The sequence below is a fragment of the Larus michahellis genome, unplaced genomic scaffold (assembly GCF_964199755.1).
Source record: "Larus michahellis unplaced genomic scaffold, bLarMic1.1 SCAFFOLD_358, whole genome shotgun sequence".
Lineage (NCBI taxonomy): Eukaryota > Metazoa > Chordata > Aves > Charadriiformes > Laridae > Larus > Larus michahellis.
Window position 1 is genome coordinate 60,784 of NW_027436002.1, and position 12,118 is coordinate 72,901.

At 68.3% G+C, this 12,118-nt stretch overlaps 1 protein-coding gene across 1 annotated transcript; it reads left to right on the top strand.

Annotated features, from left to right (window-relative positions):
• Positions 1–443: 443 nt before the first annotated feature.
• RUSF1 (RUS family member 1) lies at positions 444–12,112 on the top strand (the record flags this gene model as incomplete). Its single annotated transcript, XM_074571475.1, is given in 13 exon segments — positions 444–525; positions 1,106–1,248; positions 2,585–2,662; positions 3,384–3,498; positions 4,261–4,306; positions 5,608–5,640; positions 5,932–6,037; positions 6,977–7,078; positions 8,187–8,257; positions 9,478–9,608; positions 9,611–9,706; positions 11,928–11,985; positions 12,104–12,112. Coding segments are annotated over 13 exon segments (1,004 nt in total), but the record flags the coding sequence as incomplete, so codon positions are not given.
• Between the last annotated feature and the right edge of the window lie 6 nt (positions 12,113–12,118).

Here is a 12,118-nt window from a genome sequence, read left to right on the forward strand (position 1 = left end):
GAGACCTGGCGGACCGCAGCCCAGCCTGCCTCCACAGGGACCATAGAGTGCTGGCGGGCCGCGGCCCAGCCCGCCTAAGGGGAGACCATAGAGACCCGGCGGACCGCGGCCCAGCCCGCCTAAGGGGAGACCATAGAGACCTGGCGGACCGCGGCCCAGCCCGCCTAAGGGGAGACCATAGAGACCCGGCGGACCGCGGCCCAGCCCGCCTAAGGGGAGACCATAGAGACCGGCGGACCGCGGCCCAGCCCGCCTAAGGGGAGACCATAGAGACCCGGCGGACCGCGGCCCAGCCCGCCTAAGGGGAGACCATAGAGATCTGGCGGACCGCGGCCCAGCCCGCCTAAGGGGAGACCATAGAGACCTGGCGGACCGCGGCCCAGCCCGCCTAAGGGGAGACCATAGAGACCCGGCGGACCGCGGCCCAGCCCGCCTAAGGGGAGACCATAGAGACCCGGCGGACCGCGGCCCAGCGCGCCCCGGAAGCGCGGGGCCTGCAGCGGTGCGGGATGGAGCGGACGGAGGGTACCGGGGAGGGAGGGGGAGGGACACGGGGACCCCCCCCGACCCCACCCCGCGCCCCCCCGTGTCCCCCCCTCGGCCCCGTGTCCCCGTGACAACCCCCCCCATGTCCCCAGGTGCCCCCTGTGACCCCCCCCCGTGTCCCCGAGCCCTCCATGTGTCGTCCCCCCCCCGTGTCCCTCTATGACCCCCCCCCATGTCCCCCTATGACCATGACCCCCCCCAACGTCCCCCGGCCCCCCAAATGTCCCCAGGCCCCCTCTCATCCCCACAATGTCCCCCCCCCCGTGTCCCAAGTCGCCCCCCAACACCCCCAAACCCCCTCCCCCCACGGCCTGTCCCCCTCCGTGCCCCCCCCGTGACCTCCCATGTGTCCCCCCCCCCCGGCCCCCCCCGGTGCCCCCCCCCGCGTTCCCAATGTCCCCCTCAAATGTCCCCGAGGGCTTCTATGTCCCCCCCCATGTCACGCCCCCCCCCCCCCCAATGTTCCCCCGAACGTCCCCACGTGACCCGCCCCCCCCCCCCAACCCCCTCCATCTCCCGTGTCGTGTCTCCCCCCCCGCCCCTTTCCACGTCCCCGCAGGCCCCCCCACGTCCCCCCCCCTCTGCCGGGAGCTCTGGGGTCCCCGTGAAGCCGCCCAGTACCGGGGGGACCCCCGGGGGGGGCTCCAGCGCCTCGTCCCCCCCGGCGCCGGCCCCGATTCCTGCCTGCGCCGCGCTGCCGCCGTGAGAGGGGCTGGGGGGGGGGGGGCTACTTTGGGGGGGGGGGGTGTCTAATGGGGTGCTGGGGGAGTCCTGGGGGGGGGCTACTGGGGTTCGGGGGGGCCTTGGGGGGCGTCTAATGGGGTCCGGGGGGCGTTACTGGGGTCCTGGGGGGGTTATTGGGATCTGGGGGGGTCCGGGGGGGGGGGGGGGGCGGGGCGGCTAACGGTGTCCCGGGGGGGGGCTTCTGGGGGAGATATTTGGGTTCGGTGGGGGGGGGTCCAGTGGGGTCCTGGGGGAGATAATGGGGTGCTGGGGGGGGGGTCTGGGGGGCTACTGGGGTCCTGTGAGGGCTACTGGGCTCCAGGGGGGCTACTGGGGCCCGGGGGGGGGGGGGGGGGAGGTTCCTGAGAGAGGTATTGGGGTCCTGGGGGGGCGGGGGGGGGGGTCTAATGGGGTTCGGGGGGGGCCTTGGAGGGGGTGTAATGGGGCCTTGGGGGAGATAAAGGGGTGCTGGGGGGGTTCGGCGGGGGGCTGCTGGGGTCTGGGGGGGGTCCTGGGGGAGATAATGGGGTGCTGGGGGGGATCTAATGGGTCCTGGGGGGGCTACTGGGATCCTGGGGGGGGGCTACTGGGGTCCTAGTGGGGTTATTAGGCTCTGGGGGGGTCCTGGCGGGGCGGGGGGGGGCTAATGGTGTCCCGGGGGGGGCACTTCTGGGGGAGATATTTGGGTTCGGGGGGGGGTCCAATGGGGTCCTGGGGGAGATAATGGGGTGCTGGGGGGGGTTCTGGGGGGGCTACTGGGCGCTGGGGGGAGCTACTGGGGCCGGGGGGGGGTCCTCAGGGAGATATTGGGGTCCTGGGGGGGGGAGTCTAATGGGGTTTGGGGGGCCTTGGGGGGGGTTTAATGGGGTCTTAGGGGGGGGTATTGGCCTCTGGGGGGGTCCTGGCGGGGGGGTCTAATGGTGTTCTGGTGGGGGGCTCCTGTGGGAAATATTTGGGTTCGGGGGGGGCTACTGGGGTCCGGGGGGGGCTACTGGGGTCCAGGGGGGGCTACTGGGGCCTGGGGGGGGGGGGTTCCTGAGGGAGATATTGGGGTCCTGGGGGGGGGGGATCTAATGGGGCTCGGGGGGGGGCCTTGGGGGGGGGTTTAATGGGGTCCTGGATGAGATGTTGGGGTCGGGGGGGGGATCTAATGTGTTCTGGGGGGGGGCTACTGGGATCCTGGGGGGGGGCTACTGGGGTCCAGGGGAGTTATGGGGATCTGGGGGGGGGGGGGGGGGGCGGCATTGGGGTCCAAGGGGGGGTTACTGGGTTTTTGGGGGGGTCCCTGACACCCCTCCCCCATGCCCCCCCCCAGCGGGTGCTGCTGCCCCAGGGTTACCCCGAGAGCGTCAGCCCCGACTATCTCCAGTACCAGTGCTGGGACTGCCTGCAGGTGCGACTGGGAGGGACTGGGAGGTGCTGGGAGGAGACTGGGAGGGAGTGGGAGGGAGTGGGAGGAGACTGGGAGGAGACTGGGAGGGAGTGGGAGGTGCTGGGAGGAGACTGGGAGGGACTGGGGGGGCGCTGGGAGGTGGCTGGGAGGGAGCTGGGGGCTACTGGGAGGGACCGGGAGGTAACTGGGAGGGCGTCAGGCTGAGTAAGGGGTTACTGGGAGGTAAGTGGGTGGTAACTGGGAGCACTGGGAGGGGCTGGGGGCCAGTAGGACGTAACTCGGAGGCGGCCGGGGGCTACTGGGAGGTAACTGGGAGGGCGTCAGGGTGAGTAAGGGGTTACTGGGGGGTAAGTGGGTGGTAACTGGGAGCACTGGGAGGGGCTGGGGGCCAGTAGGACGTAACTCGGAGGTGGCTGGGGGCTACTGGGAGGTAACTGGGAGGGCGTCAGGCTGAGTAGGGGGTTACTGGGAGGTAACTGGGAGGGCGTCAGGGTGAGTAAGGGGTTACTGGGGGGTAAGTGGGTGGTAACTGGGAGCACTGGGAGGGGCTGGGGGCCAGTAGGACGTAACTCGGAGGTGGCCGGGGGCTACTGGGAGGTAACTGGGAGGGCGTCAGGGTGAGTAAGGGGTTACTGGGAGGTAACTGGGAGGGGGCGGGTGAACAGGGCTGGGGGGGGGGGTCACTGGGGGTCACTGGTGTGTAACTGGGAGCACTGGGCAGGCGCTGTGCAGCACCCTGACGGGCGCCTTGGCCACCCGGGCCGTGCTCCAGGCCGTGGGGGTGGGGGACGGCGCCGCCACCGTCACCGGGGCCACCCTCACCTGGGTGCTGCGGGGTGAGTGTGTCCCCCCCCCGACCCCAAAAACCCCCCGTTTCACCCCAAAATCCCTCTGGGAATCCCAGAACGCCCAAATTCCCCCATTTGACCCCCAACCCCCCCCCAGTTTCACCCCAAAATCCCACAGTTTCGCCCTCAAATCTCCCAGTTTGACACCCCCCCCCTCCCCCAATCGGCCCCGGCACCCCCAAAAATCCTATTTTTCACCCCAAAAACTGCTTGGAATCTCAAAATCGCCTGGTTTGATCCCAAAATGTGCCCTGCGCTCTCAAAATTCCTATTTTTCACCCCCAAATTGACCCGGAATCTCCGAATCCCCTTGTTTTACCCCAAAATCTGCTCCGGCAACCCCAAAATCCCCCAGTTTCGCCCCCGAATCCCCCAGTTCAATCCCAAAATCACCCGGTTTTAACCCCCCCCAAAAATCCTCCCAGCGCCAAAATCCACCAGTTTCACCCCAAATTCTCCCGTCTCCAAAATCGCCTGTTTTCATCCCAAACTCCACCGTGCCCCAAATCCCCCGATTCCGCCCCAAAACACACGTAGCCAAAATTCACCGTTTTCGCTCCAAAATCCTCCGCTTTCACGTCTAAGTTCCTCTGTATCTGGAATCCACCTTTTTTACCCCAAATCTCCCGTACCCCAAATCCCCCAGTTTCACCCCAAAACTGCCTTGTACCCCAAATCCTCCTTTTTCACCCCAAAATCCCCCGGTACCCAAAATCGCTTCTTTTCACCCCAAAACTGGCGCCTCTGCAGACGGGGTGGGGATAGTGACGCGCATCACCTTCGCCTGGCTGCAGGGGTGAGCACTGGGAGGCACTGGGATGAACTGGGAGGGCGCTGGGGTGGACTGGGAGGGCACTGGGGTGGACTGGGAGGGTACTGGGATGAACTGGGAGGCACTGGGATAAACTGGGAGGGCGCTGGGTTGGACTGGGGGGGCACTGGGATGAACTGGGAGGGCACTGGTGTGGACTGGGAGGCACTGGGATGAACTGGGAGGGCACTGGGGTGGACTGGGAGGGCACTGGGATGAACTGGGAGGCACTGGGATGAACTGGGAGGGCACTGGGGTGGACTGGGAGGGCACTGGGATGAACTGGGAGGGCACTGGGGTGGACTGGGAGGGTACTGGGATGAACTGGGAGACACTGGGATGAACTGGGAGGGCGCTGGGTTGGACTGGAAGGGCACTGGGATGAACTGGGAGGGCACTGGGTTGGACTGGAAGGGCACTGGGATGAACTGGGAGGGCACTGGGTTGGACTGGGAGGGTACTGGGATGAACTGGGAGGGCACTGGGGTGGACTGGGAGGGCCCTGGGATGAACTGGGAGGGCACTGGGGTGGACTGGGAGGGTACTGGGATGAATTGGGAGAGCACTGGGGTGGACTGGGAGGGCACTGGGATGAACTGGGAGGGCACTGGGGTGGAGTGGGAAGGGACTGGGGTGGACTGGGAGGGCACTGGGGTGGAGTGGGAAGGGACTGGGGTGGACTGGGGGGCACTGGGATGAACTGGGGGGCACTGGGATGGACTGGGAGGGCACTGGGTTGGACTGGGGGGGCACTGGGATGAACTGGGAGGGCACTGGGGTGGACTGGGAGGGCACTGGGATGAACTGGGAGGGTACTGGGATGAACTGGGAGGGCACTGGGGTGGAGTGGGAAGGGACTGGGATGAACTGGGAGGCACTGGGATGAACTGGGAGGGCACTGGGGTGGACTGGGAGGGCACTGGGATGAACCGGGAGGGCACTGGGATGGACTGGGAGGGCACTGGGGTGGCGTGGGAAGGGACTGGGATGGACTGGGAGGGTACTGGGATGGACTGGGAGGGCACTGGGGTGGACTGGGAGGGCACTGGGATGAACTGGGAGGGCACTGGGGTGGACTGGGAGGCACTGGGATGAACTGGGAGGGCACTGGGTTGGACTGGGAGGGTACTGGGATGAACTGGGAGGGCACTGGGGTGGACTGGGAGGGCACTGGGGTGGACTGGGAGGGATCGGGATCGGGATGGGCTGAGCAGAGGGTGCGGGATGCGCTGCCAGCGCTGGGAGGCTGCACTGGGAGTTACTGGGAGCACTGGTTTCCACCCCAGGAGCCGCCTGGACTGCGAGGCCAAGCAGTGGCGGTGAGGCCACGCCCCCTCCAAGCCACGCCCTTCATTAACCCCCCACGTCGGGAAAACCACGCCCCTTCCAAAAGCCACGCCCCCTCCATTGATTCCCATTGCGGGGAAGCCACGCCCCCATCCCACGCCCCCTCCATTGATTCCCATTGCGGGGAAGCCACGCCCCCATCCCACGCCCCCGCCATTGGCTCCCGTTGCGGGGAAGCCACGCCCCCCGCCCGCGACAGGGCACGCCCCCTCCCGGGAAAGCCACGCCCCTTCCATTGACTCCCGTTGCGTGGCCCCGCCCAGGCTGGCCGCCGACGTCCTCAATGACGCGGCGCTCGTGCTGGAGCTGCTGGCCCCGGCCTGGCCGCGCGCCGGCCCCGCCCTCCTGACGCTGGCGGCCGCCGCCAAGGTGAGGCCACGCCCACGGACACGCCCACCGCCGGGGAGTGGGGGGGGCACTGGGAATGGCAACTGGGTGATACTGGGAGGCGCTGGAAGTGGCACTGGGGAATACAGGGAGGCACTGGGGGATACTGGGAGATGCTGGGAGGGACTGGGGGATAGTGGGAGGCACTGGGGGATACTGGGAGGCACTGGAAGTGGCACTGAGGGGTACTGGGTGGCACTGGGGGATACTGGGAGGCACTGGGGGATACTGGGAGATGCTGGGAGGGACTGGGGGATAGTGGGAGGCACTGGGGGAGCACTGGGGGATACTGGGAGGCACTGGAAGTGGCACTGAGGGGTACTGGGTGGCTCTGGGGGATACTGGGAGGCACTGGAAGTGGCACTGAGGGGTACTGGGAGGCACTGGGGGATACTGGGAGATGTTGGGAGGGACTGGGGGATAGTGGGAGGCACTGGGGGAGCACTGGGGGATACTGGGAGGCACTGGAGGGGCACTGAGGGGTACTGGGAGGCACTGGAGGGGCACTGGGGGATACTGGGAGGCACGGGGGGATACTGGGAGGCACTGGGGGATAGTGGGAGGCACTGGAAGTGGCACTGGGGGATACTGGGAGATGCTGGGAGGGGCTGGGAGGGACTGGGGGATAGTGGGAGGCACTGGGGGAGCACTGGGGGATGCTGGGAGGCACTGGAGGGGCCCTGGGGGATAGTGGGAGGCACTGGGGGATACTGGGAGGCACTGGAAGTGGCACTGAGGGATACTGGGTGGCACTGGGGCGATACTGGGAGATGCTGGGAGACACTGGCACGGCCTGGGGGATACTGGGAGGCACTGGGGGATACTGGGAGGCACTGGGGGGTACTGGGAGGCACTGGAAGTGGCACTGGGGGGTACTGGGAGGCACTGGGGGGTACTGGGTGACGTGGGCGTCCCCCCCAGTGCGTGGTGGGCGTGGCGGGGGGGGCCACGCGGGCGGCGCTGGCCGTGCACCAGGCGCGCAGGGACAACATGGCCGACGTGGCCGCCAAGGACAGCAGCCAGGTGGGCACTGGGAGGGCAACTGGGCGGGACTGGGAGGGGCTTGGGGGGCCACTGGGAGGGACTGGGGGGGGATGAGGAAGGACTGGGGGGGCACTGGAGGGGCTTGGGGAGCACTGGGAGGGACTGGGAGGGGAGTGGGGGACACTGGGAGGGACTAGGGGGGACTGGGGGGGCAACTGGGCTGGACTGGGAGGGGGTTGGGGGGCACTGGGGGGCAGCTGGGTTGTACTGGGAGGGCACTGGAGGGGACTGGGGGACACTGGGATGGACTGGGGGGGCACTGGGGGGGATGAAGAAGGACTGGGAGGGGAACTGGGCTGGACTGGGAGGGGATTGGGGGGCACTGGGGGGCAGCTGGGTTGTACTGGGAGGGACTGGAGGGGCACTGGGGGATACTGGGAGGCACGGGGGGATACTGGGCGGCACCGGAGGGACACTGGGGGATACTGGGAGTTGCTGGGAGGGACTGGGGGATAGTGAGAAGCACTGGGGGAGCACTGGGGGATACTGGGAGGCACTGGGGGATACTGGGAGGCACTGGAAGTGGCACTGAGGGGTACTGGGTGGCACTGGGGGATACTGGGATGGACTGGGGGACACTGGGATGGACTGGGAGGGAACTGGGGGGGATGAGGAAGGACTGGGAGGGCAACTGGGCTGGACTGGGAGGGGGTTGGGGGGCACTGGGGGGCAGCTGGGTTGTACTGGGAGGGACTGGAGGGGCACTGGGGGATACTGGGAGGCACGGGGGGATACTGGGCGGCACCGGAGGGACACTGGGGGATACTGGGAGTTGCTGGGAGGGACTGGGGGATAGTGAGAAGCACTGGGGGAGCACTGGGGGATACTGGGAGGCACTGGGGGATACTGGGAGGCACTGGAAGTGGCACTGAGGGGTACTGGGTGGCACTGGGGGATACTGGGATGGACTGGGGGACACTGGGATGGACTGGGGGGGCACTGGGGGGGATGAGGAAGGACTGGGAGGGCAACTGGGCTGGACTGGGAGAGCGCTGGCAGGGAATGGGGGACACCGGGAGGGACTGGGGGGGGTTGGGGGCGGGGGGGTCAAGGGTGTGACTGGTGCCGTACTGGTTTGACTGGGCAGGAGACGCTGGTGAACGGGGCCGGGCTGCTGCTGGCGCTGCTGCTGCTGCCCCTGCTGGAGGGGCGGCCGTGGTGGGCCCCGGGGCATGCTGGGAAGGGGGGCGTGGCCTCGGGGGGGAAGGGGGCGTGGCCCGGGTGGGTGGGTGGGGCTTAGGGGGAAGGGGCGGCGCCTTCACGGGAGGGGGCGGGTCTCGGGGGGAGGAGGGGGCGTGGCTTAACGGCGGGGAAGGGGCTTCGCGGGGGGGCGTGGCCTCTGCGGGGGAGGGGGCGGGGCTTTGTGGGTCAGGCTCGGGGCCGGGGGGGGGGGGGGCAGGTTCTGGGGACGCCCCCCCCCCCCCCCCCCCCAGGGGCCGACGGGAGAATTTGGGGTCCCCCGGGGGGGGGGGGGTCCTGAAGCCTCGTGAAGGTGGGGGGGGGGGGAGGGGGATTTGGGGTCTTGTGGGACTTTTGGGGGGCTGAGGGGGGGACACTGGGAGGGACTAGGGGGGACTGGGGGGGCAACTGGGCTGGACTGGGAGGGGGTTGGGGGGCCACTGGGAGGGACTGGGGGGGGATGAGGAAGGACTGGGAGGGCACTGGAGGGGCTTGGGGAGCACTGGGAGGGACTGGGAGGGGAGTGGGGGACACTGGGAGGGACTGGGGGGGCAACTGGGCTGGACTGGGAGGGGGTTGGGGGGCACTGGGGGGCAGCTGGGTTGTACCGGGAGACACTGGGGGGGCACTGGGATGGACTGGGGGGGCACTGGGATGGACTGGGGGAGCACTGGGGAGGATGAGGAAGGACTGGGAGGGCAACTGGGCTGGACTGGGAGGGGGTTGGGGGGCACTGGGAGGCAGCTGGGTTGTACTGGGAGGGCACTGGAGGGGAGTGGGGAACACTGGGATGGACTGGGGGGGCACTGGGGAGGATGAGGAAGGACCGGGAGGGCAACTGGGCTGGACTGGGAGGGGGTTGGGGGGCACTGGGGGGCAGCTGGGTTGTACTGGGAGACACTGGGGGGGCACTGGGATGGACTGGGGGGGCACTGGGATGGACTGGGGGACACTGGGATGGACTGGGGGAGCACTGGGGAGGATGAGGAAGGACTGGGAGGGCAACTGGGCTGGACTGGGAGGGGGTTGGGGGGCACTGGGGGGCAGCTGGGTTGTACCGGGAGGGCACTGGAGGGGACTGGGGGGCACTGGGATGGACTGGGGGGTCCCGTCCCTGGGGGGCTGAGGTTGGGGGGGGGGGGGGTGTCCCCGTCCCCCCCGTCCCCCCCCGGCAGGTGACGGGTGTTGGGGTGTCGCAGGCTGACGTGGGGGGTGGTGACGCTGCTGCTGGGGACCCACCTGGGGGCCAACCTGGGGGCGGTGGGGGCCCTGCGCCTCCCCACCCTCAACCGGCCCCGCCTCCGCCTGGCGCTGGGCGGGGCCCTCAGGGGCGGGGCCGGGGGCCACGCCCAACGCCGGGGGGGGGCGGAGTCAGCCTCAGCGTCCCCCCGCCCGAGGACGTCAACCCCCGCGAGCCGCTGCTGCCGGGTCAGTGTCACACACACAACCCCCCCCCCCGTCACCCAGCATCACCCCGTGTCACCCGCTGTCACCCCACTGTGTCACACCCCCCCCCCCCCCGCCTCGTGTCACCCCCCCCCTCTCGTGTCACCCCCCCATGTGACCCGGTGTCACCTCTCCCGTCACCCCATGTCCCCCCTCTGTCGCCCCCGTGTCACCCTTTGTCAGCCTGTGTCACCCCCCCAGTCACCCCCCTCACCCCCCTGTCACCCAGCATCACCCCGTGTCACCCGCTGTCACCCCACTGTCACCCCCCTCTCGTGTCACCCAGTGTCACCCCCCATGTCACATGGTGTCACCCCCGTATCAGCCTGTGTCAGCCTGTGTCACCCCATGTCACCCCCCCATGTCACCCAGTGTCACCCCCCTTTCCTGTCAGCCCCCCATGTCACCTGGTGTCACCTTGTGTCACCCCGTGTCACCCACCCTCACCCCATGTCACCCCCCCATGTCACCCGGTGTCACCCCACTGTGTCACCCCCCTTTCCTGTCACCCCCCCATGTCACATGGTGTCACCCCCCATGTCAGCCTGTGTCACCCTGTGTCACCCCCCCATGTCACCCAGTGTCACCCCCCTTTCCTGTCAGCCCCCATGTCACCTGGTGTCACCCCGTGTCACCCCGTGTCACCCACCCTCACCCCATGTCACCCCCCCCATGTCACCCGGTGTCACCCCACTGTGTCGCCCCCCTTTCCTGTCACCCCTCCATGTCACATGGTGTCACCCCCGTGTCAGCCTGTGTCACCCCATGTCACCCCCCCATGTCACCCAGTGTCACCCCCCTTTCCTGTCACCCCCCCCATGTCACATGGTGTCTCCCCGTGTCACCCCGTGTCACCCACCCTCACCCCATGTCACCCCCCCATGTCACCCGGTGTCACCCCACTGCGTCACCCCCCTCTCATGTCACCTCATGTCACCCCCCCATGTCACCCAGTGTCACCCCTCCCATCACCCCATGTCACTCCTGTGTCACCCCCATGTTATCCAGCGTCATCCTGTGTCACCCCCCCGTGCCACCCCATGTCACCTCCCATGTCACCCTGTGTCACCCCCCTACGTCACCCCCGTCACGTCCTCTGTCACCCAGCGTCACCCCATGTCCCCTCCCTGTGTCACTCCGTGTCAGCCCTCCTGTCGCCCTGTCAGCCAGTGTCACCCCCTCTGTCACCCCCCCCATGTCACCTCCCTGTGTCATCCCCTCCCATGTCACCCTGTGTCAATCAGCGTCACCCCGTGTCCCTTCCCTGGGTCACCCGGTGTCACCCAGTGTCACACCGTGTCACCCAATGGCACTCCTCTGTCTCACCCAGCGTCACCTCCCATGTCACTCTGTGTCACCCCATGTCACCCCCCCGTCCCCCGTGTTACTCTGTGTCACCCCCATCACCTCCCCTGTCACCCAGCATCACCCCATGTCACCCCCCGTGTCACCCGGTGTCACCTCCCCCCTTTGTGTCACCCCTGTGTCACCCCGTGTCACCCCATGTCACCCTTCTCGTCACCCTGTGTCATGCTCTCGTGTCACCCAGTGTCACCCCATGTCACCCCTGTGTCACCCAGCGTCACCCCATGTCACCCCCCATGTCACTTGGTGTCACTGCTCCCGTCACCCCTGTGTCACCCTTTGTCATCCCTGTGTCACCCCGTGTCACCCCCCCCGTGTCCCCCTGTTACTCAGTGTCACCCTGTGTCATCCCCTGTGTCACCCCCTCACCTCCCCTGTCACCCAGCATCACCCCGTGTCACCCGCTGTCACCCCACTGTGTCACCCCCCTCTCGTGTCACCCAGTGTCACCCCGTGTCACCCTCCCATGTCAACCAGTGTCACCCCGCCGTCAACCAGTGTCACCCCGCCGTCACCCTGTGTCACCTTCCCATGTCACCCAGTGTCACCCTTTGTCAGCCTGTGTCACCCAGTGTCACCCCATGCGCCCCCTGTGTCACCCACCATCGCACCGTGTCACGTCCCGTGTCACCCTGTGTCACCTCCTCGTGTCACCCAGTGTCCCACTGTGTCGCCGGGGGTCGCCCGGTGTCTCCCGCCGCCGCCACCCCCCGTCTCACCCCCCGCTGCCCCGCGTCACCCTGCCCCGTCCCCGGGTGCGGTTCTCCCTGGTGTCACCCCGACGTCACCCCGACGTCACCCCGACGTCACCCCGACGTCACCCCGCTGTCCCCAACAGGCTTCAGCACCCGCCTCACCCTCCACCTGGGTGCCCCCCTCCACCGCCTGGTCCGCAGGTGAGGCCACCCGGGGGCTGGGGGGGGGGCACCCAGGTGTCCTTGTGGGGGGGGGGGGGGGTGACACCCAGGTGTCCGGTTGTCACCTTGTCACCCCCCCCTGCCCCCCCAACCCCAGCGAGGCCGAGTTCCG